Source organism: Dryobates pubescens, chromosome 31 (genome assembly GCF_014839835.1).
Source record: "Dryobates pubescens isolate bDryPub1 chromosome 31, bDryPub1.pri, whole genome shotgun sequence".
Lineage (NCBI taxonomy): Eukaryota > Metazoa > Chordata > Aves > Piciformes > Picidae > Dryobates > Dryobates pubescens.
Genome location: NC_071642.1, coordinates 1,397,368 through 1,424,687, shown reverse-complemented (window position 1 = coordinate 1,424,687; position 27,320 = coordinate 1,397,368). Strand labels below are relative to the sequence as shown.

Below are 27,320 nucleotides of genomic sequence, written 5' to 3'. Positions count from 1 at the left end.
CCTGCTACCAGGCCAAACCCCACCTGGTCTGACTCCTCTTACAAAGCTCCATGAGGTACCTGAGTGGGCAACCTGCTGGTTGAGCTACTAGCAGGTTGATGCTACCGGCGGTGACGCGATGGGAAGGGTTGGAAGGGACCTCTGGAGATCACAGAGTGTTAGGGGCTGGAAGGGAGCTGGAGGGATCATGCAGTCCACCCCCCCCTGCCAGAGCAGGAGCACCTAGAGCAGATCACACAGGAGCTTGTCCAGATGGGTCTTGAATATCTCCAGAGAGGGAGACTCCACACGCCCCCAGGGCAGCCTGTGCCAGGGCTCTGCCACCCTCACAGTGAAACAATTCTCCCTCCTGTTTCCATGGAACTTCCTATGCCTCAGCTTCCACCCATTGCCCCCTGTCCTGTTCATCCAGTCCAACCCCCCGGCAAAGAAGGATCCCCCAGGGCACACAGGAATGCATCCAGGTGGGGTTGGAAGCTCTGCAGAGAAGGAGACTTCCACAACCTCCCCGAGCAGCCTGCTGCAGGGCTCCAGCAGCCTCACAGCCAGGAAGCTTCTCCTCCTGTTGAGGTGGAGCCTCCTGGGATTGAGTCACATCCACTGCCCCTCAGCCTAGCACTGCCAAGAGCTGCATCCTCCTGACAGCCACCCCTCAGATGGTCGCAGACACTGAGGAGGTCTCCTCTGGGGCTGCTCTTCTCCAGGCTCCGCAGCCCCAGGGCTCTGGGCTGTCACCAGCCCCAGAGCTGCTGCGAGCTGCCGGTAGTTGACAGAGAAGACAAAAGGAGCTCCCTCCTGCCTGGGGGGAGCTTTGTTTCCCTTTCAGCACTGCTCCCACCCCGTGCCTGAGGCCGCACGTCCCAGCCTGTGGCCCGGGCGGTGTCCTGAGCTCTCTGCTTTGTGCCGCAGACATCGATGAGTGCACCATCAGCAACGGAGGCTGCGACACGCACTGCTCCAACTCGGAGGGCAGCTACGAGTGCAGCTGCGGCGAGGGCTACGCTCTGATGCCGGACAAGAGGTCCTGTGCAGGTCAGCAGCCAGCTTGGCTCTCGGCGGTTCTGCCCCAAGGGACCTCTCTTCAGTCATGGTGTTTGCTTCAGGGGGGCTGTGGGGGAGGGCACCTGCTTGAAGTCACTTCCAGGAGGTGATTTCCCTGGAGAGATGTTTTTGCTTCACACTGTGGCGTCCAGCTCCTCGCTGCGGGCTGCTGTGCTCTGGAGCAAAGCTCCTCCTGTGGCTCCCTCCTGCTCCCTCCTCGTGCTTGTGTGCAATGACAGAACTGGTTGGAAAAGGTCTTTAGCTTAACCCAGCGCTGCCAGGGCACCACTGAGCCATGGCCCTCAGCACCACTGAGCCATGGCCCTCAGCACCACGTCTCCACAGCTCCTCAGTCCTTCCAGGAATGGGGACACCACCCTGGGCAGCCTGCTCCAAGCCTGGACAGCTCCTCTTGGGAAGAAATTGTTCCTGGTGGCCAGCCCAAACTTCCCCTGGGGCAACTTGAGGGCATTTCCTCTTGTGCTGTTGGCACTTGGGAGGAGAGACCAACCCCCAGCTGGCTCCAGCCTCCCTTCAGGGTGCTGTGGAGAGCAACGAGGTCTCCCCTCAGCCTCCTCCAGCCTAAACACCCCCAGAGCTCCCTCAGCTGCTCCTCCCCAGCCCTGTCCTCCAGACCCTTCCCCAGCTTTGTTGCCTTCTCTGGACCTGCTCCAGCCCCTCGGTGTCCTTCTTGGAGTGCCTGGCTCTGACACCTTTCCTTTGGCAATGGTCTCCTGCCTCTAGACATTGATGAGTGTGAGGACAACCCAGACATCTGCGACGGAGGGCAGTGCACCAACATCCCCGGGGAGTATCGCTGCCTCTGCTTCGATGGCTTCATGGCATCCCTGGACATGAAGACCTGCATTGGTGAGGACAATTTGCCACCCCCACCCCCCCAGGAGGCTGCTGGTAGCTGGAGGCAGAAGGGAGGCCCCAGGCTCACCCCATGCTTCTGGTGGTGCTCCAAGCAAATCTTTTCTTGTCTCCTGCAGATGTCAACGAATGTGACCTCAACCCCAACATCTGCCTGCATGGGGAGTGTGAGAACACCAAGGGCTCCTTCATCTGCCACTGCCAGCTGGGCTACTTTGTCAAGAAGGGCACCACAGGCTGCACAGGTGGGGACTGCCCAGCCCTGGAGCCAGGGGTGCTGCTGGGAGCCCTCACAGACTCCTCTTGCTTGGATGAAACAACCATGCCTGGGCTGGGGGATGCTGGGGGTGTGGTTGGGTGCTGTGGAACTCCTCCAGGGCAGGTGGAGGTTGCCCAGGTGACAGGCAGCAGGCAGGAGGTGACACTTGCCTGACTTACAGCCCAGCCAGGGCCTTCCCTTCCTTTTGTCTTCATCTTGCAGGGGTGGGCAGGGAACAGCTCCAGGCAGCCTGTTCCCCCCTTGTCCCCATCTGCTGGGGTTCACAGAATCCCAGCATCCCAGCATGGTAGGGGTTGGAAGGGACCTCTGGAGCTCACCCAGTCCACCCCCCCTGCTCCAGCAGGGCACCCACAGCAGCCTGCCCAGGAGCACAGTGCCCAGGGGGGGTTGGAATCTCCCCAGAGGAGTCTCCGGGAGCCATTGGTGCCCAGACCCCTTAGCAGGATCACACTCAGCTGCTTCCTCCTGTGCTGGAGGAGCTGAGCTGGGTCAGCTGTGCTCTCCTCCCTCCCTGCAGACATCGATGAGTGTGAGATTGGTGCTCACAACTGTGACATGCATGCCTCCTGCATCAACGTGCCCGGCAGCTTCAAGTGCAAGTGCCGCAGCGGCTGGCTCGGGGATGGGCTCAAGTGCAACGGTGAGTGCTGCCCCCAGCTGAGCAGCTGCCTCTGCCCACCTCTGCTGGGCCACCTGAGAGCCACACAACGACTCTTGGGGTTGGAAGAGACCTTTCAGGTCATCCAACACTCAGCCCAACACAACCCTGGCCACTAAACCCTGTCCCCTAGTGCTGCAACCACAGGTTCCTTGAACCCCTCCAGGGGTGATGACTCCAGCACCTCCCTGGGCAGCCTGTGCCAGTGCCTGACCTGTGTCAGCAGTGCCAGGGGAGTGTCTCATGGCTCTAGAGGCTGATGGAGATGTTCTGGAGCCTCATGAGTGCTCCAAGTGCCTGGAGGCTGCAGTCTCCTTGGGCCATCTGCTTGCCTCCTTGGGCCCTACACCAGCTGGCCAGAGCCAAACCAGTGACAAAGGTCTTCTCCTTGCCCAGATCTGGATGAGTGTGCCACTGAGGAGCACAAGTGCAACCTGAATGCCAACTGTGTCAACACCCCTGGCTCCTACCGCTGCGCCTGCCGCGAGGGCTTCAATGGGGACGGCTTCTCCTGCTCAGGTGAGGCCCCTGGGCTCAGGTGGCAGCAAGAACCTGGCTTGGGCATCCTGCTGGCACATGGAGTCACCCAAAAGCTCCTCTGCCCCACAGCCTGCTGAGATACCTTCAGCAGAGGTCCAGCACCTCCTCAGCAGCTGCCTGGGGAGGATGGAGGGCAGGAGGAGGGTTGCAGCCCCCTCCTCCCAGGAGAGGAATGGGAAGCAGCTGCTGGGCATTGCCTGGGCAAGCTGAGGGAAGGTCTCAGCCTCTGGTGGGGCCCATGGGAGCCTCCTGCTTGTGCCTCTCTGCAGACGTGGATGAGTGTGCAGACAATGTGAACCTGTGTGAGAATGGCCAATGCCTCAACGCCCCCGGGGGGTACCGCTGCGAGTGTGAGATGGGCTTCAACCCCACTGAGGACAGCAAGGCCTGCCAGGGTGAGTGCCCACAGCCCTGACTGCTGCTCCACAGCCCTGACTGCTGCCCCAGGACCCCCACTGCCCACCTCCCCTCTGCCCTTGGGCTCTCCACTGTGCTGTCACCACTTAGGCCATTGCTGAGTGAGATCCAGCTAAGCAGGGCTCCACCATCGCCTGGTGGTGCAAGGCCCCTGAGGTGCCACCTTGAGAAGCTGGTCCTCAGCCTTCACAGGGGCTGGGCTGAGCCAAGGATCCATGCAAGATGTGGAGCACCAGCAGAAGAGGGGTGAGGGGAGGGCACACACACAGCATGCCCAGGCCTGGGAGGTGGTGTCCCATGGCACCAGAACCATCCTGGGATGGGTTGCCCGCAGGTGGGCTGTGGCTCTGCTTGGGGGTGGGAGCAGGAGAGGCCTGTGCTGGTCCTGCCTCTGCCAGAGGAGCCAGCTGTGCCAGCTGTGCCTGTTTTGCAGACATTGATGAGTGCACCTTCCAGAACATCTGTGTCTTTGGCACCTGCCAGAACCTGCCGGGGATGTTCCGCTGCGCCTGCGACGACGGCTATGAGCTGGACAGGAGTGGAGGCAACTGCACAGGTACAGGACTCTGCAGGGGCTCTTGGATCCCTGTGGTCTTTGTCCCAGCCTCCACAGGGAGTGCCACTTGCAGCCTAAAGCCACCCAAGTGTGCCTGTGTGTGTCTTTGCTGTGGGTGAGGAAGGCTTGAGGAGAAGCCTGGTGTGGCTCTGCTCCTTCCTGCCGGCTCTGGGCAGGGTGGTGTGAGGCAGGGCAAGGCAGGGGCTGTGTCCAGAAGGGCTTTGCCTACCACCTCATGGAGAGCCTTAGACCCACCAGAGAATCATAGAAGTGTCAGGGCTGGAAGGCTCAGCCAGTCCCAACCCCTCTGCCATGGGCAGGGACTCCTCACACCACAGCAGGTTGCCCACAGCCACCTCCAGCCTGGCTGCAAACACCTCCAGGCAGGAGGCTTCCACCACCTCCCTGGGCAGCCTGTGCCAGGCTCTCACCACCCTCCTGGGGAACAACTTCTTCCTGACATCCAATCTCAATCTCCCCACTTCTAGTTTTGCTCCATCCCCCCCAATCCTGTCCCTCCCTGACACCCTCAAAAGTCCCTCCCCAGCTTTCTTATAGCCCCCTGCAGAGACTGGAAGGCCACAATTAGGTCTCCTGGGAGCCTTCTCTTCTCCAGCCTGCACAACCCCAACTCTCTCAGCTTGGCCTCATAGCAGAGCAGCTGCAGCCCTCTGCTCCTCCTCGTGGCCCTTCTCTGGACACCTTCCACCATGGGGTCATGAGGATCCCCCCTGAACACACAGGATGGAGCCTGGGGCTGTGGTTTCTGTGGCAGTCTTCATCTTCTTCTTTCAGTCTTCATCCTTCCATCCTTTCAGACATCAATGAGTGTGCAGACCCTGTCAACTGCATCAATGGCCTCTGTGTCAACACCCCTGGCAGCTACCTCTGCAACTGCCCCCAGGACTTCGAGCTGAACCCCACTGGTGTGGGCTGTGTGGGTGAGTGGAGACCTGTGGGGAAAGCACACTCTCAGTCCAAGAGCTTGGTGGTCCTACACAGCTGGAACCAGGGCCTGGGGGGGCTGAGCAGTGACTGCCCTGCCATGGCTGTCCCTGGCAGGCTTCTCCCTGCAGCAGCAGAGGAGCAGCCACCCCCAGCTCAGCCTGGCCCTACCTGGTGTCACCAGTGTGGATTCACAGCATCACAGAATGGGTTGGGTTGGAAGGGACCTTCAAGCTCAGCCAGTTCCAACCCCCTGCCATGGGCAGGGACACCTCCCACCAGCCCAGGCTGCTCAAGACCTCATCCAGCCTGGCCTTGAACACCTCCAGGGAGGGGGCAGGCACAGCCTCCCTGGGCAGCTCTGCCCTGGGCTGTGGATGGCATTGCTCTGTAACCACCATGCTGTGACCTCTGTAGGATGCAGTGTGGCTTTGAGCAGGCAAGCTGAGCACACTGCTCTTGAAGGGTTCCCAAAGCTGCAAGGCCAATCTGGATGTGGTTTGCTACAGCATGGGTGTGGAACATCTGGGATGGAACTGAGCCTTTCTCCCCCTTTCTCCCCCTTTCTCCCCCTTTCTCCCCCTTTCTCCCCCTTTCTCCCCCTTTCTCCCCCTTTCTCCCCCTTTCTCCCCCTTTCTCCCCCTTTCTCCCCCTTTCTCCCCCTTTCTCCCCCTTTCTCCCCCTTTCTCCCCCTTTCTCCCCCTTTCTCCCCCTTTCTCCCCCTTTCTCCCCCTTTCTGCCCCTTTCTCCCCCTTTCTCCCCCTTTCTCCCCCTTTCTCCCCCTTTCTCCCCCTTTCTCCCCCTTTCTCCCCCTTTCTCCCCCTTTCTCCCCCTTTCTCCCCCTTTCTCCCCCCTTCCCTCGTGGGGCAATGGTCCCATCCCTTCCTCCTGTGCCCCCCAGTGTGTCCTGGGGAGGCTTTGCTCACTGCCCTGTGTCCCTGTGCAGACACTCGTGTTGGGAACTGCTTCCTGGACACGCAGGACCGGGGGGACGGAGGCATCTCCTGCAGCGCAGAGATCGGCGTTGGGGTCACGAGAGCCTCCTGCTGCTGCTCGCTGGGCCGGGCCTGGGGCAACCCCTGTGAGCTCTGCCCTCCAGCCAACACCAGTGAGTTGGGGAGTGCCTGGGGTGAGCTTGGGCGCTGAAGAGCAGAGGAGAGAGTTGGGAGCCCTTCCCTGTGGCTCCTGGCTCAGCCTGCGGTCCCTGGCTCTGGGCTGTGCTGTCGTCACTGTGGAGCAGGGGAAGGGAGGGAGAAGAAGGCAGCTCTGTGGTGCCAGTGCAGACCAGGGCTGTGCAGGGGTGAAGTGGGGTGGGGGACACCAGGCTGCTTGTGTCTGTTGTTAGTAGTTCCTAGTCCAGTGGCCCGGGGGAGGGCAGTGGATGTGGAATAGCCTCCGGCAAGGGTGGGCAGGCAGAGACAGGGCACCTAAGCTGGCCTGGGATGTGATGGGAGTCACCCTGCTCCACCTGCACCACTGTCCCCATTGTCTCCTGGTTCTCCCTCCCCCTCCTGTTGCATGGGAGCCTGCTCAGCTCAGGAGCCCCCTGCCTGCCTTTCCCCACAGCTGAGTACAAGACCCTGTGCCCTGGAGGAGAAGGCTTCCGACCCAACCCCATCACTGTCATCCTGGAAGGTAAGGTGGCCCAGCCCCCATGGCCCCTCACAAGGGGCCTGGCTGCTGGGGAAGCCCAGTGCTGTGTGGGCACTGTCTGTCATGGCTCTGGGCTGGCTGGGTGCCCACCAGGCCCTTGAGCACCCAGTGATGAGCAGCAAGTGTCTGCTCTCCAAGGACATGCTCTGCAGCTGGGGCTGGAGGCGGTGGCATGAAGCCACTGGGGATGCCAGGCTGGAGACCTGCCTGGGCAGCTCTGCCAGGCAGTGGACACTTCCCAGCTGCTCTCTCTCCCCAGATATTGATGAGTGCCAGGAGCTGCCAGGCCTCTGCCAGGGTGGCAACTGTGTGAACACCTTTGGCAGCTTCCAGTGTGAATGTCCCCTGGGCTACTACCTCAACGAGGACACACGGATCTGTGAAGGTACCTGCACCATGCCTGGGCTGCCCTGGCCCTGACTGGCACAATCCCTTCCCCTTCCTCTCCCACATTTCCCATCCCCTTTCTCAGTGCCACTCCAGCCTGGTCCCTTGTGCCAAAGGTAGCCCCAAACCCACGCTGGAAGCTTCTCTGCCTCTGCCCAGGGCTTTGACCCCAGATCACAGAGTCCTGGAACTGTTTCTGTTGGAGGAGACCTCCAAGCTCATCCAGCCCAACCTTCAACCCAGCACCTCCATGGCCACTAAACCCTGTCCCCACGTGCCATGGGCACACATTTCTTGAGCCCCTCCAAGGATGGTGACTCCACCACCTCCCTGGGCAGCCTGTTCCCATTCCTGACCTGCTGTCCTGTGTCTGGCAGATATTGATGAGTGCTCTGCTCACATTGGCATCTGTGGCCCTGGGACCTGCTACAACACCCTTGGCAACTACACCTGTGTGTGCCCCCCTGAGTACATGCAAGTCAATGGAGGAAACAACTGCATGGGTATGGCTGGCTCTGGGGCTGAGGGAAGGGCCCTGGCAGTGCCCTGAGACCCTGGGGCTGTGCTCTGGGCAGCATGGTGTGGGCTACACAGCTGAGCAGGGGCTAGGACTCATGATTCCAGCATCCCAGCATGGGGAGGGTGGGAAGGGAGCTCTGGAGCTCACCCACTCCAACCCCCTGCTCCAGCAGGGCTCCCACAGCAGCTTGCCCAGGGGCACAGTGCCCAGGGGGGGTTGGGAGCTCTGCAGAGGAGGAGACTCCACAGCCTCTCTGGGCAGCCTGCTGCAGGCCCCCAGCAGCCTCACACCAAAGAAGCTGTTCCTCGTGTTGAGGCTTTGCTAGACCTTTGCTGAGGTCCCTGGGCAGCAGGAGGGGGCAGGGTGGCACCCTGGGGGGCTGGCAGCTGCCCTTGCTGGGGCTGGCCCGAGCTGGGCTCTGCCTTTGCAGACATGAGGAAGAGCGTTTGCTACCGCAACTACAACGACACCTGTGAGAACGAGCTCTCCTTCAACATGACCAAGAAGATGTGCTGCTGCTCCTACAACATTGGCAAGGCCTGGAACAAGCCCTGTGAGCCCTGCCCCACTCCAGCCAGCCGTAAGTCGACCCTCCTGGAGAGGGCATCTCGCTGCCCCCTCCCCCTGCCCACCGCCCTCCGCACCTCGCGGCACCGAAAGCTGCCAGGGTCACGGAGCCATGGGATGGGTTTGGGTGGGAGAAGACCTTCAAGATGATAGAACCATAGGGTGGTTTGGGTTGGAAAAAGGCCTCTGAGAGCATTGAGTCCAACCAGCAGCCCAGCACCACCATAGCTCCAACCTCCCAGCCACAGGCAGGGACACCTTCTGCTAGAGGACTTCCAGGTGGACTTCCCAGGTCCCAGAGCAGAGCAACCACCTGCCAGACTGTTAGAGCTGGTGGGAGACACCACAGAGTGCCCAGAAAACAGAGGGGGGCAGGGAAAGCCTCCTGTCTGTGGTGAGCCCTGTGGGGACAGAGCTTGCACTGGGAGGACACAGGGCAGGAAGGTCCTGGTCAAGGTCATGTTGCCCTAGAAGGACTTGGGGCAGCGTCTGTGGAATGTTCTGTGGAGTCTCTGCATGCAGCCCCCTCCTGTGCTCACTCCAGCCACAGCTGGGGTCCCTCTCATCCCTCTGCTCACCCCACTCTGCCTGCTGGGCATGACCTCGGTGTTCTCCCTCCAGCTGAGTACCAGATCCTGTGTGGGAACCAGGCTCCTGGGTTCATCATCGACATCCACACTGGAAAACCCATTGGTGAGTCAAGCTCCCATGCCCCATGGAGCCAGCTCTGCTCTCTGTGTTCTGTCCTCTCTCCATGGTGCTTGTGAACTTCCTGACCCCTTTTGGTTTTCTCCCCTCATCCTCCCCTCATCCTCCCCTCCCCTCCCCTTCTCCTCTCCCTCCTCTTCCACAGTGTCAATCCTCCAAGAGCTGCTCCACATTTTGTCTCTTGGCCCTGTCCCTTGGAGTGGGTTGGGTTGGAAGGGACCTTCAAGCTCAGCCAGTTCCAACCCCCTGCCATGGGCAGGGACACCTCCCACCAGCCCAGGCTGCTCAAGGCCTCATCCACCCTGGCCTTGAACACCTCCAGGGAGGGGACATCCACAGCCTCCCTGGGCAGCCTGTGCCAGAGGAATTTCTTTCCAATGTCCAATCTCATCCAGCTGGAAGCCCTCACCCCACACCCTCTCACCACCACTCATTGTTAGGACGAGGAGGGGCAGCAACCCCCGAGGCGGGGCAGGGGGGCTGCTCTCCTTGCTGGGGTGCTGGGGGGTGCTGAGGGGAGCTGAGGGGTGCTGAGGGGAGCTGTGTGTGTGTGCAGACATTGATGAGTGCAGCGAGATCCCAGCCATCTGCACCAACGGCGTCTGCATCAACCAGATCGGCAGCTTCCGCTGCGAGTGCCCCATCGGCTTCAGCTACAACAACATCCTGCTCATCTGTGAAGGTACAGCCCCAGCCAGGGCCTGCTCACAGCCTGGCCCCACAGCTGCCTCCCCTGGGAAGGCAGCTTGAAGCCCACCCAGTCCAACCCCCCCCTGCAGCCAGCAGGGGTATCCCCAGCCTCAGCAGGTTGTGCAGAGCCCTGACCAAGCTGAGCTGGGATGGTTTCCTCTCCCACCTCTGTGGGCATCTCAGCTCCCTCAGCATCAAAGTGCTGCCCAAGGGTCCCCTGGCTGCCCAGCAGCTCCCCATGTCGTGGGGTACCATGGACAGAGCCTGCAGGTTCTCAGCCTTCTTGGCATCCTCACTTTGCACCCCCCTGGGTGGTCCACAGGGGCTGAGTTTTGTTCATGCTCCTCCCTGGCTTTTCCTCTCCCCTGTTCTGGGTTTTCCTTTCCTTTAGGTGTCTCAGGATCTGGAGCTGTAACTCAGATCCCAGACATTTTATTGTCAGCAGGGACAGCCCCAACCAGAGCAGGCTGCTCAGAGCCCCAGACAGCCTGAGCTGGGCTGGTGGCAGGGATGGGGCAGCTGCCACCTCTCTGGCAGCCTGGGCCAGGCTCTCCCCACCCTCAGGGTCAAACATTTTGCCCTTCTCTCCAGTCTGAATCTCCTTCTTTGAGTTCCAAACCATCTGCCCCTCGCCCTGCTGGCTCTGCCAGGCTGATGGTGCCTGGTGGGTGCTTGGCACTGTGCAGAGGGGAGGTTCTCCTTGCTCTTCTCCCCAGACATTGATGAGTGCAGCAGTGGAGAGAACCTCTGCCAGCGCAACGCCGACTGCATCAACATCCCCGGCAGCTACCGCTGTGAGTGCTCCACCGGCTACAAGCTGTCCCCCAGCGGAGCCTGCGTGGGTAAGCTCACACAAAAGCAGCACAGCTCGGGCTGGGAAAGCCCTCTGAGGTCACCCAGCCCAGCCTTCAGCCCAGCACCTCCATGGCCACCAAACCATGGCCCCAGGTGCCACGGCCACACATTCCGTGAGCCCCTCCAGGGCTGGGGACTCCACCACCTCCCTGGGCAGCCTGTGCCAACCCCTGACCACTCCTGCAGCAAAGAAATTGTTCCTCATCTCCAACCTAAGCCTCCCCTGGCACAATGTCAGGCCATTTCCTGTTCTATCCCCTGATCCTAGACAGAAGAGCCCAACCCCCAGCTCACTGCAGCCTCCTCTCAGAGAGCTGTGGAGAGCAATGAGGTCTCCTCTCAGCCTCCTCTTCTCCAGGCTGAACTGAAGTTGGGAGATCTTTGCTGCCTACCCCAGAGGCAGCTGTGCAAGGCCCTGGTGCCCCTGCCTAGGCTCTTCAGATGGCTCTGTGGACCATCATGTGTTGACCCAGGGAAGGGCAGGATGAAGGACACAGAGTCATAGAATGGAATCACAGAATGGGAGGGGTTGGAAGGGACTCTGGAGATCCTCCACTCCAACCCCCCCTGGCAAAGAGGGATCACCCAGGGCAGGTCACACAGGAGCACATCTTGAAAGCCTCCAGAGAAGGAGACTCCACAACCTCTCTGGGCAGCCTGCTGCAGGCCTCCAGCAGCCTCACACCAAAGGAGTTTCTCCTCCTGCTCAGATGGAACCTCCTGGGTTCCACTTTGTGCCCCCTGCCCCTTGTCCTGTCCCTGGACAGCACTGAGCAGAGCCTGGAAGCTGCTTCTTGCCTCCCACCCCTCAGCTATTTCCAGACATTTACTGATGTCTGTACTCTCCTCTCAGTCTTCTCTCCTGCAGACCAAACAGCCTCAGGTTCTCAGCCTGGAGACCTGCCAGGGCCTTTTTCATACCTGCTTCCTGGTCTTCCATCAAAGCCTGAGGGCCATGACCTGGCTGCTTACAGCCAGGAACTGTAGCCAGGAGCTGGTTATTTCCCCTCCTCTGCAGACATCACCGAGTGATTATGGGATGTTTGTCCTTTTTGGAGCAATTCCCAGGGCCTGTGGGCTCCTGAGGGATGAGATGAGGTCAGTGTGAAGTGCAGCTTCAGCCTGCAGGACTATTTCAGAGCTCACCAGCCAGAGATCTTGCTCCCACTCAAGCCACCTCTCAGCAAACCAAGCTCCTGTTGTGCTTCTGCTCCCAGCCACAGCATCTCCCCCTCCAGGCAGGGGCTGCAGAAGGCAGAGGGCCTCAGCTCTTCCCATTGCTGCCCATCCCTGCTGCTGACTGGCTCCTGCTTTGCTCTGGTCTAGGTCGCAATGAGTGCCAGGAGATCCCCAACGTCTGCAGCCACGGGGACTGCGTGGACACCGAGGGCAGCTACGTCTGCATCTGCCACAACGGCTTCAAGGCCACGGGGGAGCAGACCATGTGCATGGGTCAGTGTGACAGCCACAGCCCTGCCACCCAGCAGGCAGGCAGCAGGCTGGCCCTGAGCTCTCCCCAGCACCCGCTGGGCAGTGCCAGGGGCAGCCGAGGGTCGTGGTGCCCTCTCGAGCCCGGGCTGCAGGGGGGTTGTGGAGCTGCCTCCTCCATGCCTGCACACCCAAGGCTGCAGCTTTCAGCTCCCTGAATCAGCTGTGGCCTTAGCATGGAGTGGTTTGGGTGGGAAGGGACCTTTAAAGCTCATCCAGTCCATCCCCAGCATCTGCAAGCAGAGCAGGTTGCTCACAGCCCCAAACGACCTGAGCTGGGGTGGTGCCAGGCATGGGGCAGCTCCCATCTGCCTGGGCAACCTGGGGCAGGCTCTCACCACCCTCAGTGCCAAACATTTCTGCCCTCTCTCCAGTCTGAATCTCCCTAATTCCCAACCATCCCCTCTTGTCCTGTCCCAAGAGGCCCTGCTCAAAGTCTGTCCCCAGCTTTCTTCTCTGCCCCTTCAAGCACTGCAAGGCCACCAGAAGGTCTCCCTGGAGCCTTCTCTTCTCCAGGCTGCACAACCCCAGCTCTCTCAGCCTGGCCTGACAGCAGAGGGCTTCCAGCCCTGCCAGCATTGCTGTGGCCTCCTCTGGCCCTGACTTTCTCCCTGCAGACATTGATGAGTGTGACAGACAGCCCTGTGGCAACGGCACCTGCAAGAACACCGTCGGCTCCTACAACTGCCTCTGCTTCCCTGGCTTTGAGCTGACCCACAACAACGACTGCATGGGTGAGTGCCAGCACCCCCTGGCCTCCTGCAGCGCTGCCTGAGCTCACTCTGACATCAGCTGGGGGGCAGGGGGTGTCCCACGGATCGACAGAAAGCATCAGGTTGGAAGGGACCCTCCGAGGGCTTCTTGTCCCTGCAGGCAGCAGGGACACCTCCAGCTAGAGCAGGCTGCCCAGGGACACATCCAGGCTGGTCCTGAATGTGTCCAGGGATGAGGCCTCAACCACCTCCCTGGGCATCCTGCTGCAGTGTCTCCCCACCCTCTCTGAGCAGCACTTCCTCCTGATGCCCAGCCTCAACCTGCCCTGCTCCACTTCCAAACCCTGCCCCTCGCCCTCACCACCCCAAGCCCTCAGCTCCGGCTGTCCCCTGGCAGGGGCTGCAGAAGTGACCTGGTCTGAGCTGCCTGTGCCAGAGGTGTGGGGCTGGCTGAGGTGAGACACTGACCTGCTCTGCTTCCTCTTCCCCTGCAGACATTGATGAGTGTTCCTCCCTGGTGGGGCAGGTGTGTCGCAACGGGCAGTGCATCAACAGCGTTGGCTCCTTCCAGTGCCTCTGCCAGGAGGGCTACGACCGCACCCCCGACGGCAAGAACTGTGTGGGTGAGTGTCCAGGCAGCACCCTGCCTCTCCTCAGGGCCTGGGCTGTGTCCTGGGGGGTGGCTGCCATGCTGCAGTGCTGTGAGAGTCACAGAATGGTCTAAGGTGGAAAGGTGCTCAGAGATCGTCTGCTCCAACCCCCCCTGCTGTGGGCAGGGACAGCTCTCAGCTAAGCTCAGGTTGTTCAGGACCTCATCCAGCCTGGTCCTGAACAGCTCCAGGCAGGAGGCAGCCCACTGGGCAGCCTGTTCCAGTGTCTCCCCACCCTCACTGTGAAGAATTGCTTCCTGATGTCCAATCTCAATCCAGTCTCTTCCAGATTGAAGCCATCACCCCTCCTCCCCTCCCCACATTCATTCTTACAAGGAGGAAGGGCAGCAGTCTCCAGCCCTGGGAGCTGCACTCCTGCCTCCATCTGCCCTCCCCCAGCCTCCATCCATCACTACAAGGACTTCTGACTCCTCCAAGCTGAGCACATTCACTCTCTCTGGTTCTTTCTCCTCCTCTGCAGACATCAACGAGTGTGTGAGCCTGCCTGGGACCTGCTCCCCAGGCACCTGCCAGAACCTGGAGGGCTCCTTCCGCTGCATCTGTCCCCCTGGCTACGAGGTGCAGAACGACAACTGCATTGGTAAGGCTGCCTCTGCCTGCCCTGCTCCCAGCACAGCCTGGAGCCATGGCCCTCCTGTGTGTCCCAGCCCCAGGAGTCTCCTGGAAAGAAGCTGGGCACAGAGTGGCCAAGCTGGATGCAGGGTGGCCAAGCTGGGCACAGAGTGGCCAAGCTGGCCAGGCTTGCTCCCCTGATGGAAGAGGCTCAGTGGCTTTGCTGCCCCTTGGCCTCTTCTTGCTTCCACTTGGCCTGAGGCTGGGTCAAGGGTTAGGGCTCCAGGCGATGCCCTCCAGCCCGCAGAGCCCCCCACACGTCGCAGCTTCGGCCGGCCGTGGCGCAGCGAGGCAGGGCAGGAGCTTGGCTGCTCTGTAAGTGCTGTGTGCTTGGTGCTCCTAGACATCAACGAGTGTGAGGAGGAGCCCAACATCTGCCTCTTTGGGACCTGCACCAACACCCCTGGCAGCTTCCAGTGTGTCTGCCCCCCGGGCTTCGTGCTGTCCGACAACGGCCGGCGCTGCTTCGGTGAGCGCAGCCCAGCGCTGCTGGGGGGGAGGCTCCAGTGCCAGCCTGGGGGCCTGCCCCAGAGCCAGCCTGGAGGCCTGCCCCAGAGCCAGCCTGGGCCCTGCCCTGACCTTTGTGCTTCCCTGCCCACCCCCTGCAGACACTCGGCAGAGCTTCTGCTTCACTCGCTTCGACAATGGGAAGTGCTCTGTGCCCAAGGCCTTCAACACCACCAAGGCTCGGTGCTGCTGCAGCAAGATGCCAGGGGAGGGCTGGGGAGACCCCTGCGAGCTCTGCCCTCAGGAAGGCAATGGTAGGTGTGCCAGGACCCAGAGGTGTCCCCCAGCAGGCGCAGGGTGCGTGGGGAAGGTGTGAAGGGTCAACCCAAGCAGCAGTGCCAGCTGCCCAGCACCCTGGGATCCCCCATCTGGAGAGGGCTGCCTGGAAACCCAGCAGCTGCAGCATCCCCTGGGTCTCCAGCAACCACAGGCAGAGCATCAGAGAGTGGTAGGGGTTGGGAGGGAGCCTCCAGAGATTGTCCAGTCCAACCCCACTGCCAGGGCAGGTCACACAGGAGGGTTTTAGAGGCCTCTCAATCTCATTTCTGCTTTGGATCTCCTCTCAGTTCTCTGCAGGGCTTTAGGTAAGGCTCAGACCACCTTGGTGCCTCCAGAGCCAAGGCAGGATGAGGAGTTTGCCAGCCAGCCATGGCTGTGTGGCCTCCCAGGAGCACTGAGCTGTCAGTCATGCTCTGGAAGCCTTCCTGTGAGCACAGCTTGTGACCATTTCTCACTTCTCTGCTTTCTTCCAGTTGCCTTCCAGGAGCTGTGTCCCTATGGCCATGGAGCCATCCCAGGTCCAGGTGACACCAGGGAAGGTAAGGCTGGAGCTGGGGATGAGGAGAAGTTTGCTCTGGGGAGAGAGTTGCCCAGAGAGAGCCATACCTGGGCTGTCTGGAGAGGGGGCTGGAACCCCAGGGGCAGGAGGAACCTGGCACTGGATGCTCTCCCAAGCTCTGACTGCTCAGCAGGGGTCCAGCCCTCAGCTCTGGGGAGGTGGCAGAGTCACAGACTCAGGAGTGGGTTGGGTTGGAAGGGACCTCAAAGACCATCCAGTTCCAGCCTCCCACCCTGGGCAAGGACACCCCCTGCTAGACCAGGCTGCTCAAGGCCTCATCCAGGGCTGAGAGGCTCAGATGAGGTTTCATGGCCTTGGGGTTTCCCTTCCAGATGTCAACGAGTGCTCAGAGAACCTGGGGGTGTGCATCAACGGGGCCTGCATCAACACCGACGGCTCCTTCCGCTGCGAGTGCCCCTTTGGCTACAACCTGGACTACACAGGGGTCAACTGTGTGGGTGAGGACCTGCCTGAGGAGCTGCTGCCCCCTCTGCAAGGGAGCTTCTACCTCCCCTGGGCCAGAGGCTGTCCGCTGGGAAGCGGGGGGGGGGGGGGGGGGGCATGCGTGGAGAGGAGGAATCTGCTGCTCCTCTGCCCCTTTGGTTTCTTCCCCCCTGGCTCCTGGCTGGTTGCAATGCTCTGGCTGCAGGAAGAGAGCAGCCTGCAGCTTTCCTCTCCACCTCAGCCACCTAACCTGGGCCTGGCTTCCCCCTGGCTCCCTCCAGATACCGACGAGTGCTCCATTGGCAACCCCTGCGGCAACGGCACCTGCACCAACGTGGTGGGAGGCTTCGAGTGTGCCTGTGATGAGGGCTTTGAGCCAGGGCCCATGATGACTTGTGAAGGTAAGGCTGCTGTGGGGCACCCTGTTCACTCCTCTTGTGACCATGCCTGGCTGAGCAGCAGTCAGCTCCACCTCTGGTGGGCAGGAAAGCTGCCTGGGGCTCATCTCTGCACCAGTGTGGACACCAGCGCTGGTCCCCTTCAGCTTCCTCTGAGGCTGGAGCCCAGGAGGAGCTCTGGAGACCTGCTGGAAGGCAGGAGAGGAGCCAGGACACTGTCCCCACCAAAGCTGCAGGGGCACCAGGTGTCTGCCCCTCCGCAGCTCCACCAGGACAGGAAGCCTTGGTGGCACCGACGCAGGGAGCGGGGCTGGGGAGGCTCTCCCGGGGAGCTCCAGCAGCACTGCTGGGAGCCCAGGGCCGAGCTGTGTCCTCTCTCCTGCCTCCCAGACATCAATGAGTGTGCTCTGAACCCCCTGCTCTGTGCCTTCCGCTGCATCAACACCTTTGGCTCCTACGAGTGCACCTGCCCCGCTGGCTATGCCCTGCGAGAGGACCGGAGGATGTGCAGAGGTAACAGCTCCGCCTGCAGCCCTCCGCCCAGCCCCCGCCCCTGCCCGCCCCTCCCCTGCCCTTGGGCTGCTCCCTGGGTGGCGACAGAGGGCAGGACTCGAGAGCTGGCGTCCCTGGGCTTGTGCTCGTTGTCCCCTGTCTGTGTCGTGCCAGCCAGCCCTGGACCAAGGCAGGAGGAGGTGGTGGAAGCAGGGCGGATGCGGGCAGTGGGTTCCTGGTTGTTGCCGAAGGGCTGGGAGGCGGCTGGGAAGCTGCTGGGAGGCGGCTGGGATGTGGCTGGCAGGCTGCTGGCAGGCTGCTGTTGGGCTTGGAGGGGCCTGATGAGGCTGCTGGTTGCAGATCTGGACGAGTGTGCCGAGGGGCTGCACGACTGCGAGTCTCGAGGGATGCTCTGCAAGAACCTCATCGGCACCTTCATGTGCATCTGCCCCCCGGGCATGCAGCGCCGGCCGGACGGAGAGGGCTGCACAGGTACCAGGCCGGCAGGGGGGCCCAGAGGGGCTGCAGACCCTCCCCTTCCAGGCATTGTCCGTGGGGCCTTGTCCAGGTAGCTTTGCTTCCTGTCAGACAGCTCCTCCCTAGGCTCTCCCACGTGTCAGAGCCTCCTCTGGGTCCTCCTAGATGCCTACAGGCACAGAAGTTCTCTTCAGCTTTAGACCTTTCTGTGGAGCTTCTCCATGCCTGTGTCAAGCTTCCTTCAGAAGGGTCAGCTCTGGGCAGGCTTAGACACAGAGCCCAGCTCCACTCCTAGCCCAGCAGCTTGGCCACTGGACAATATGCCAAGCAGGGAAGGCTTAGGGAGAAGTCAGCCCTCAGCTTTCCAGTACCTTAGTGGGGCCTGCGAGAAAGCTGGGGAGGGACTTTTGATAAGGGCTGGGAGTGCCAGGATGAGGCTTTGAGCTGGGAGAGGGAAGATTGAGACTGGAGATGAGGAAGAAATTCTTGAGAGTGAGGGTAGGGAGACACTGGCACAGAGTTGGGGGTTAGGGATAGGGGAGAAGGTTAGGCTTAGGGGGTTAGGGTTGGGGGTTGCCCAGGAAGGTTGTGGCTGCCCCCTCCATGGAGGTGTTCAAGACCAGGCTGGATGAGACCTTGAGCAGCCTGGGCTGGAGGGAGGTGTCCCTGCCCATGGCATGGGGTTGGAACTGGATGATCTGTGAGGTTCCTCCCACCCCAACCCATCCCATGGAGCCCAGGGCCAGGAGATGCCTTCCTCAGCCGCCCAAGCGTGGCAGAAGCGGTCCTGAAGGACTCCCAGCCTGAAGGATGATCCTCAAGGCCTTGGGAGGGTGTTTCAAGGCAGAGTGGGCAGCACAGGGCCTGTGAAGCTGCCATTTCTGCTGTGCCTGAGCAGAGGTGTTGTTTGCTCCCCCCTAGATGAGAACGAGTGCCGCACCAGGCCGGGCATCTGCGCCAACGGGCGCTGCGCCAACACCGTGGGGAGCTACCGCTGCGACTGCAACGAGGGCTTCGAAGTCAGCCCCTCTGGCACAGAGTGCATTGGTAATGGCCAGCCCCTGCTGCCCCTCAGCAGCCTCTCCTCCCTGCCAGATGGTCCTTCTCAAGGCCTTTCAGGCTGGCCGAGCAGAAAGGTCGTTGTGGGCATCATGAGGGCCACGAGGAGGAGCAGAGGGCTGGAGCTGCTCTGCTGTGGGGACAGAGTGAGGGAGGTTGTGCAGGCTGGAGAGGAGAAGGCTCCCAGGAGACCTAATTGTAGCCTTCCAGGATCTGAAAGGGGCTACAAGAAAGCTGGGGAGGGACTTTTGAGGGTGTCAGGGAGTGATAGAACTGGGGGGCATGGAGCAAAACTAGAAGTGGGGAGATTCAGATTGGATGTTGGGAAGAAGTTGTTGCCCATGAGGGTGGTGAGAGCCTGGCACAGGTTGCCCAGGGAGGTGGTGGAAGCCTCATCCCTGGAGGTGTTTGCAGCCAGGCTGGAGGTGGCTGTGAGCAACCTGCTGTGGTGTGAGGTGTCCCTGCCCATGGCAGGGGGGTTGGAATTGGATGATCCTTGAGGTCCCTTCCAGCCCTGACACTTCTGTGGTCTGTGGTCACCTGTGGCATCACCTTGGCCACAGCGCTGCCCTGCTGGGCCTGGCACAGGCTGGCCCTGCTGCTTGGTCACCCCTGGTGCTGGCACTCACTCAGATCTTCACCTTCTGTCTCCCCTCTCTGGCCAGACACTCGCCAGGGGTTCTGCTTCACGGAGGTGCTGCAGACCATGTGCCAGATGTCCTCCACCAACCGCAACCTGGTCACCAAGTCCGAGTGCTGCTGCAACAGTGGCCGCAGCTGGGGCCCCCAGTGCGAGCTCTGCCCCCTGCCTGGCACTGCCCAGTACAAGAAAATGTGTCCTCATGGGCCAGGGTACTCCACTGATGGCAGAGGTAAGCTGGGGCTCGAATCCCAGAAGCCCAGCAGGGTGGGGGGCTGGAAGGGACCTCTGGAGCTCACCCAGTCCAACCCCCCCTGCTCCAGCAGGGCTCCCACAGCAGCTTGCCCAGGAGCACAGTGCCCAGGGGTGGGTTGGAAGCTCTGCACACAAGGAGACTCCACAGCCTCTCTGGGCAGCCTGCTGCAGGCCTCCAGCAGCCTCACAGCAAAGAAGTTTCTCCTCCTGCTCAGATGGAGCCTCCTGGGTTCCACTCTGTGCCCCTTGCTCTTTGTCCTGTCCCTGGGCACCAGTGAGGAGAATTGGTTGGGCAGGGGAGGGTTAGGTTGGACATGAGGAAAAGTTCCTTTGCTGCAAGAGTGGTCAGGGATTGGCACAGGCTGCCCAGGGAGGTGGTGGAGCTTGCAAGAAACCCGGAGATGAAGGTGGGAGCTTCTCTCCCCTGCCCCTGGTTACTCAGCAGGAGCAGGGCAGAGCCACCAGCCCTGTGGCCATGGCCCCTGGGGCCGCGGCTTGGTGGCCAGGGTGGGGTTGGGTTGCTGCTCGGGCCGGATGCTCTCAGAGAGCTTTCCCAGCCCAAACCATTCTCTGCTCCTGGGACCCTAAAAGGCTTTTGCAAGCACAGCGGTCCCCGAGGCTAACAGCGCTTCCCTCCCTGCCGCAGACATCGACGAGTGCAGGGTGCTGCCCAACCTGTGCAGGAACGGGCAATGCATCAACAGCATCGGCTCCTTCCGCTGCCACTGCCGCCTGGGCTACACCCCCGACATCACCGGCACCGCCTGCCAGGGTGAGCTGCCAGCACCGCCCCTGCCGCCCCCGGCCACTCACAGCCCTGCCTGCCACTGCCCCCCGGCCACCCACAGCCCTGCCTGCCTGCCACTGCCCCCCGGCCACTCACAGCCCTGCCTGCCACTGCCCCCCGGCCACCCACAGCCCTGCCTGCCACTGCCCCCCGGCCACTCACAGCCCTGCCTGCCTGCCACTGCCCCCCGGCCACTCACAGCCCTGCCTGCCTGCCACTGCCCCCCGGCCACCCACAGCCCTGCCTGCCTGCCACTGCCCCCCGGCCACTCACAGCCCTGCCTGCCACTGCCCCCCCGGCCACCCACAGCCCTGCCTGCCACTGCCCCCCGGCCACTCACAGCCCTGCCTGCCTGCCACTGCCCCCCGGCCACTCACAGCCCTGCCTGCCACTGCCCCCCGGCCACTCACAGCCCTGCCTGCCTGGCACTGCCCCCCGGCCACCCACAGCCCTGCCTGCCACTGCCCCCCGGCCACTCACAGCCCTGCCTGCCTGCCACTGCCCCCCGGCCACTCACAGCCCTGCCTGCCACTGCCCCCCGGCCACTCACAGCCCTGCCTGCCTGGCACTGCCCCCCGGCCACCCACAGCCCTGCCTGCCTGCCACTGCCCCCCGGCCACTCACAGCCCTGCCTGGCAGGCAATGCCCCCCGACCACTTACATACCTGCTTGCCAGTGCCCCTGGCCACTTACACACCTCCCTGGCAGGTAGTGCCCCCTGACCATTTAGCCACTTGAGGCCACCAAACCTGGGCTCACCTTGTGGCCAGAGTGGCCCCAGGAGCGCTGGGGGGGCAGCCCAGGGGTGCAGGCTGTGGCTGCTGATGTGTCTCATCTCCTGAGTCTAGACCTGGATGAGTGCAACCAGTCCCCTAAGCCCTGCAACTTCATCTGCAAGAACACAGAGGGCAGCTACCAGTGCTCCTGCCCCCGGGGCTATGTCCTGCAGGAGGATGGGAAGATCTGCAAAGGTACTGACCCAGCAGAAGGCAGCAGAGCCCTTGTCCCATCTCTGATGGCAGCAGGGGGGTGGCTGATGAGCATGGGATGCAACAGGCAGGTCCTCTTCTGGCCACAGACGTGGAAAAAGAGATGGAAAGGGTGCCATGCTGGACCCTGGGGCACCTGGTAGAAGGGGCACCCTCTTTTGAGGGTGGGTGAGCTGCCCAGAGTGGAGTCTCCTCCTCTGGAGTCATTCCAAAGCCATCTGGATGCCATCCTGTGCAGCCTGGAGTCAAGGAATGGTTTGGGTGGGAAGGGACCTTTGCGGGTCACCCAGTGCAAAGCCCTGCAGTCACCAGGGGCATCTGCAGCTAGAGCAGGTTGGCCTGGAATGGTTCTAGGGATGGGGCACCTCCCACCTCTCTGGGCAACCTGTTCTAGGTCCATGTCAAGGTCCTGTGGCCTGCCCAGGACCACTGTGTGTCCCACCATGCCCATGCAAGTGTCACAGTAGGATGAACTGAGCCTCATGCTTCTTGCTTTAGACCTGGATGAGTGCTCCACCAAGCAGCACAACTGCCAGTTCCTCTGTGTCAACATCATTGGAGGATTCAACTGCAAATGTCCCCCAGGCTTCACTCAGCACCACTCATCCTGCATTGGTGAGTAGAGACCTGCACTGCTCTGCTGCAGAGCCCCAGCCAGGTCCCCCTGGGTCTGCAGAGCCCCAGCCAGGTCCCCCTGGGTCTGCAGAGCCCCAGCCAGGTCCCCCTGGGCTGCAGAGCCCCAGCCAGGTCCCCCTGGGATGGCTTTAAACCCAAAAGAGTCTTCCTAGCCCCCAGCTTTGGTTCTAGAGCAAATCTCCTCTCCAGCTGCCCTGGGGCTGTGCATCTGACCTCTGTCTGCTGCTCAGCCTGGGCTAAGCTCCACCACTCGAGGAGCTCCACACAAGCACATGGTTGGGGGTGGGCTGTGGGTGTTTTGCAGACAACAACGAGTGCACAGCTCAGCCCTCCCTGTGTGGAGCCAAGGGGCAGTGCCTGAACACACCAGGCAGCTACAACTGTGAGTGCCAGAAGGGCTTCTCCCTGGACAGCTCTGGTGTCAACTGTGAAGGTGAGTCTGCAGCTCTGGGGCTCTGCCAGCCACCTGGAAGGGTTCCTGCCTCACTCAGCAGCCTCTGAGGCAGCTCAGTGGGGCCAGGAAGGGTCTGGTCCTTGCTGAAACCCACAGGAGAAGCGGTGGGGATGTGGTGCTGAGGGCCATGGGGTGGTGGTGCCAGGGGCAGTGCTGGGTTCAGGGTTGGACTCCATGCTCCAAGAGCTCTCTCCTGACCCAAACAGCTCTGGGATGCTAAGAACCAACCCCAGCCACTCCCAGGCAGCCTCGAGGCCGGCGCCCACCAGGCCTGTAGCAGGTGCCCATGGGTGCAGGGGAGGGGCAGGAGCTGTCTCCCCAGCCTCTGTGCTGTGTTGCTGCAGATGTGGATGAGTGTGATGGGAACCACCGCTGCCAGCACGGCTGCCAGAACGTGCTGGGGGGGTACCGCTGCGGCTGCCCCCAGGGCTACGTCCAGCACTACCAATGGAACCAGTGTGTGGGTGAGTGTGGCATGGGGGGCCCTGTGCCCCAGCTGTGGGAGTGGGGGGAGAGGGCAGCTTGAGCCATCAGTCCCTCCCCAGTCACTCTTGGCCCTTCTGAGCTCAGCTCAACCTAAGCCAGCCCTGAGCTGCTGCCCTGCCCCAGAGGCAGGCCCGGAGGTGGTGCCCCTGGGCCAGGTCCTCCCTGCAGGGGGGGAGGCTCTACAGGGTGCTGAGCTCCTGACACCAGCAGCTCCCTGCATTGCAGGAGGGAAAAAGAGTCAAGGAAGCCCTTGAAGGATCTGCATCAGCTGAGACCCTGCTGCCAGCCCAGCCAGGGCTGTGGGCACAGCTCCTTGGCCAGGGGTGGTGGCAGCACCATAGAGTCATGGAAGGGTTTGGGTGGGAAGAGACCTTTAGAGTGCAACACCCTGCAGTCAGCAGGAACATCCCCAACCAGTCCCAAGCAACCTGAGCTGGGGTGGTGCCAGGCATGGGGCAGCTCCCATCTGCCTGGGCAACCTGGGGCAGGCTCTCACCACCCTCAGTGCCAAACATTTCTGCCCTCTCTCCAGTCTGAATCTCCCTAATTCCCAACCATCTCCCCCTGTCCTGTCCCAAGAGGCCCTGCTCAAAGTCTGTCCCCAGCTTTCTTCTCTGCCCCTTCAAGCACTGCAAGGCCACCAGAAGGTCTCCCTGGAGCCTCCTCTTCTCCAGGCTGCACAACCCCAGCTCTCTCAGCCTGGCCTGACAGCAGAGGGCTTCCAGCCCTGCCAGCACTGCTGTGGCCTCCCCTGGCCCAGCTCCAGGGGGTCCCTGTGCCCTGAGTTTGTGACAAGTTCTGCTGTCCTTGGCTGCAGATGAGAACGAATGCTCCAGCCCCAGCGCCTGCGGCTCTGCCTCCTGCTACAACACCCTGGGCAGCTTCAAGTGTGTTTGTCCCTCTGGCTTTGACTTTGACCAAGCCTTTGGTGGGTGCCAGGACGTGGATGAGTGCTCAGCAGGAGGCAGCCCCTGCAGCTATGGCTGCTCCAACACAGATGGAGGCTACCTCTGCGGCTGCCCTGGGGGCTACTTCCGAGCAGGACAAGGGTAAGGAAGCAAGCAGCAGGTTGGCCCCAGAGCAATCTCTGTGTGCCTGCCCAGGGCATGGTGCCCCCTGGCACCTCCATCACCACTCTTCTGCTCTCTGCTGCTGTCAGGAGTGCAGTGCTCTGGGCAGCAGGTGCTCTGCAGCAGGTGCTCTGGGCAGCAGGTGCTCTGGGCAGCAGGTGCTCTGGGCAGCAGGTGCTCTGCAGCAGGTGCTCTGCAGCAGGTGCTCTGGGCAGCAGGTGCTCTGGGCAGCAGGTGCTCTGCAGCAGGTGCTCTGCAGCAGGTGCTCTGCAGCAGGTGCTCTGGGCAGCAGGTGCTCTGCAGCAGGTGCTCTGCAGCAGGTGCTCTGGGCAGCAGGTGCTCTGCAGCAGGTGCTCTGCAGCAGGTGCTCTGGGCAGCAGGTGCTCTGCAGCAGGTGCTCTGCAGCAGGTGCTCTGCAGCAGGTGCTCTGGGCAGCAGGTGCTCTGCAGCAGGTGCTCTGCAGCAGGTGCTCTGGGCAGCAGGTGCTCTGCAGCAGGTGCTCTGGGCAGCAGGTGCTCTGGGCAGCAGGTGCTCTGCAGCAGGTGCTCTGCAGCAGGTGCTCTGGGCAGCAGGTGCTCTGGGCAGCAGGTGCTCTGCAGCAGGTGCTCTGCAGCAGGTGCTCTGCAGCAGGTGCTCTGGGCAGCAGGTGCTCTGCAGCAGGTGCTCTGCAGCAGGTGCTCTGCAGCAGGTGCTCTGGGCAGCAGGTGCTCTGCAGCAGGTGCTCTGCAGCAGGTGCTCTGCAGCAGGTGCTCTGGGCAGCAGGTGCTCTGCAGCAGGTGCTCTGGGCAGCAGGTGCTCTGGGCAGCAGGTGATCTGCAGCAGGTGCTCTGCAGCAGGTGCTCTGGGCAGCAGGTGCTCTGCAGCAGGTGCTCTGCAGCAGGTGCTCTGGGCAGCAGGTGCTCTGCAGCAGGTGCTCTGGGCAGCAGGTGCTCTGGGCAGCAGGTGCTCTGCAGCAGGTGCTCTGGGCAGCAGGTGCTCTGCAGCAGGTGCTCTGCAGCAGGTGCTCTGGGCAGCAGGTGCTCTGCAGCAGGTGCTCTGGGCAGCAGGTGCTCTGGGCAGCAGGTGCTCTGCAGCAGGTGCTCTGCAGCAGGTGCTCTGGGCAGCAGGTGCTCTGCAGCAGGTGCTCTGCAGCAGGTGCTCTGGGCAGCAGGTGCTCTGCAGCCGGTGCTCTGGGCAGCAGGTGCTCTGGGCAGCAGGTGCTCTGCAGCAGGTGCTCTGCAGCAGGTGCTCTGGGCAGCAGGTGCTCTGGGCAGCAGGTGCTCTGCAGCAGGTGCTCTGCAGCAGGTGCTCTGGGCAGCAGGTGCTCTGCAGCAGGTGCTCTGCAGCAGGTGCTCTGCAGCAGGTGCTCTGGGCAGCAGGTGCTCTGCAGCAGGTGCTCTGCAGCAGGTGCTCTGCAGCAGGTGCTCTGGGCAGCAGGTGCTCTGCAGCAGGTGCTCTGGGCAGCAGGTGCTCTGGGCAGCAGGTGCTCTGGGCAGCAGGTGCTCTGGGCAGCAGGTGATCTGCAGCAGGTGCTCTGCAGCAGGTGCTCTGGGCAGCAGGTGCTCTGCAGCAGGTGCTCTGCAGCAGGTGCTCTGGGCAGCAGGTGCTCTGCAGCAGGTGCTCTGGGCAGCAGGTGCTCTGGGCAGCAGGTGCTCTGCAGCAGGTGCTCTGGGCAGCAGGTGCTCTGCAGCAGGTGCTCTGCAGCAGGTGCTCTGCAGATCCTCCTAGCCCAGGGTGCAGCCAGGTTAAACCTGAAGGCCACAACTGAGCAAGATGTGGCCTCATCCCTCCCAGGTCTGTCCTGTGGCCAAGCCAGGTCCCAGCCCCAGGCATGATTCATGGAATGGGTTGGGTTGGAAGGGACCAACCCCCCTGCCATGGGCAGGGACACCTCCCACCAGCCCAGGTTGCTCATCCAGCCTGACCTTCAGCACCTCCAGGGAGGGGACAGCCCCAGCCTCCCTGGGCAGCCTGTGCCAGTGTCTGCCCAGCTGGGTGCCATGGAGCACCTGTCAGGATCTCCTTGCTGAAGCATGGACCTGAGGTCAGTCTCTGCTCTTCTGCCCCCAGACACTGCATTTCTGGCCTGGGCTTTGGGAAGGGTCCCTACCTCCCTGCTCCCCAAGAAGAGGATGAGGACAACCTGCTGTCCCCTGACACCTGCTACGAGTGCAAGATCAATGGATACCCCAAGAGGGGTCGGCAGCGGCGCAGCACCAACGGCACTGAGCACCACCAGGTAAGGGCTCTGTGGTGTCCTGGCTGGGGTGGAGTGAGCCAAGAGCTTGGCAGATAGCTGCTTGGAGTGGATCCCACACAGTGTCCCCACTCCTGGGGGGCTGCCTCAGTGTCCAGAGACCCTTTTGGTGAAGACATTTTTCCTAATCTCCAACCTAAGCCTCCCCTGGTGCAGCTTTGTGGCCATCTCCTCCCTACCACTTGCTCTTTGGGAGAAGAGGCCAACCCCAGCTCACTCCAACCTCCTCTCAGGGAGCTGTAGAGAGCAAGGAGCCCTCCCCTCAGCCTCCCCTTCTCCAGGCTGCACAACCCCAGCTCGAAGGCAGCGCTCGTGGGGAAGCAAGGAGCAGAGAAGCCTTAGTCACTTCTCAGAGCTGGTTTGGGGTGGCCCACGGGGGCCAAACCCCTCCAGATCAAGTCCTCCTCCCCCTGGGCAGGAGCTTCCCCTGCTGCCTGTCAGTGACAAGCCTGCTTCCTTCCAAAGGACCACGCAGTCAACCTGGCCAGCATGGACGTGGAGGCTCCGCTGACCATGGCGCTGAACCTCTCCGACCTGGCTCACAAGGAGCACATCCTGGAGCTGCTGCCAGCCGTGGAGCCCCTGGAGAACCGTGTGAGGTACCTGATCTCCCAGGGCAACGAGGAGGGCTACTTCAGGATCCATCAGAAGGAAGGGCTCAGCTACCTGCACCTGGGCCGCAAGAAGGTCCTGCCTGGCACCTACCTGCTGGAGATCGTCAGCGTGCCCCTGTACCGCCGGCGCGAACTGCAGGAGCTGGAGGCCAAGAACCACCTCGACTACTTAGCAGGGGAGCTGGGCCAGGCACTGAGGATGAAGCTCCAGCTCCAGCTCTACTAACACCCAGCAGATCCCCACCCACCCCAGCCGACAGTGCAGTCCTTGGGCCTCGCCATCCGCACCTGGAAACAACCTCCTGCTCTCTCGCGGCACCCCCGCCTCTGCCACCAGCACCACCCCCACCCCGTGCCCACCCACCCCTGGCACCGTGCAGCCCACGGGGAATGGCATCAAGGTTGGGAGGGAGCCTCGAGGGTCAACTTGGCCAATCTTCCCTGCAGCCAGCAGGGGCATTGCCAGCTAGATCAGGCTGCAGAGGGGCATGTCGAGCCTGAGCTTGGATGTCCCCAAGTCTGGTCTTGAGTGTTCCCAAGTCTGCTCGTGGATGTCTCCAAGTCTGAGCTTGGATGTCTTTAAGTCTGCTCTTGGATGTCTCCAAGTCTGCTCTTGGATGTCTCCAAGTCTGCTCTTGGATGTCTCCAAGTCTGAGCTTGGATGTCTTTAAGTCTGCTCGTGGATGTCTCCAAGTCTGCTCTTGGATGTCTCCAAGTCTGGTCTTGGATGTCCCCCAAGTCTGAGCTTGGATGTCCCCACG

At 62.0% G+C, this 27,320-nt stretch overlaps 1 protein-coding gene across 1 annotated transcript in view; it reads left to right on the top strand.

Moving 5' to 3' along the window:
- FBN3 (fibrillin 3) overlaps positions 1-26,785 on the top strand; it is a 75,951-nt gene extending 49,166 nt beyond the window's left edge. The window contains exons 28-64 of the mRNA XM_054174934.1: positions 910-1,032; positions 1,786-1,911; positions 2,037-2,162; positions 2,715-2,837; positions 3,252-3,374; positions 3,665-3,790; positions 4,246-4,368; positions 5,187-5,309; positions 6,260-6,421; positions 6,880-6,948; positions 7,226-7,351; positions 7,731-7,856; positions 8,304-8,453; positions 9,062-9,133; positions 9,705-9,830; positions 10,555-10,680; positions 12,020-12,145; positions 12,799-12,915; positions 13,389-13,517; positions 14,026-14,145; positions 14,521-14,646; positions 14,786-14,938; positions 15,437-15,502; positions 15,855-15,980; positions 16,248-16,367; positions 16,755-16,877; positions 17,217-17,348; positions 18,255-18,380; positions 19,058-19,264; positions 19,934-20,059; positions 20,923-21,045; positions 21,562-21,678; positions 22,004-22,132; positions 22,498-22,617; positions 23,457-23,688; positions 25,759-25,927; positions 26,411-26,785. Coding sequence (XP_054030909.1) covers positions 910-1,032; positions 1,786-1,911; positions 2,037-2,162; positions 2,715-2,837; positions 3,252-3,374; positions 3,665-3,790; positions 4,246-4,368; positions 5,187-5,309; positions 6,260-6,421; positions 6,880-6,948; positions 7,226-7,351; positions 7,731-7,856; positions 8,304-8,453; positions 9,062-9,133; positions 9,705-9,830; positions 10,555-10,680; positions 12,020-12,145; positions 12,799-12,915; positions 13,389-13,517; positions 14,026-14,145; positions 14,521-14,646; positions 14,786-14,938; positions 15,437-15,502; positions 15,855-15,980; positions 16,248-16,367; positions 16,755-16,877; positions 17,217-17,348; positions 18,255-18,380; positions 19,058-19,264; positions 19,934-20,059; positions 20,923-21,045; positions 21,562-21,678; positions 22,004-22,132; positions 22,498-22,617; positions 23,457-23,688; positions 25,759-25,927; positions 26,411-26,785 — 5,012 coding nt within the window. The remainder of the gene's footprint in view (positions 1-909; positions 1,033-1,785; positions 1,912-2,036; positions 2,163-2,714; positions 2,838-3,251; positions 3,375-3,664; positions 3,791-4,245; positions 4,369-5,186; positions 5,310-6,259; positions 6,422-6,879; positions 6,949-7,225; positions 7,352-7,730; positions 7,857-8,303; positions 8,454-9,061; positions 9,134-9,704; positions 9,831-10,554; positions 10,681-12,019; positions 12,146-12,798; positions 12,916-13,388; positions 13,518-14,025; positions 14,146-14,520; positions 14,647-14,785; positions 14,939-15,436; positions 15,503-15,854; positions 15,981-16,247; positions 16,368-16,754; positions 16,878-17,216; positions 17,349-18,254; positions 18,381-19,057; positions 19,265-19,933; positions 20,060-20,922; positions 21,046-21,561; positions 21,679-22,003; positions 22,133-22,497; positions 22,618-23,456; positions 23,689-25,758; positions 25,928-26,410) is intronic.
- The last annotated feature ends 535 nt before the right edge of the window (positions 26,786-27,320 follow it).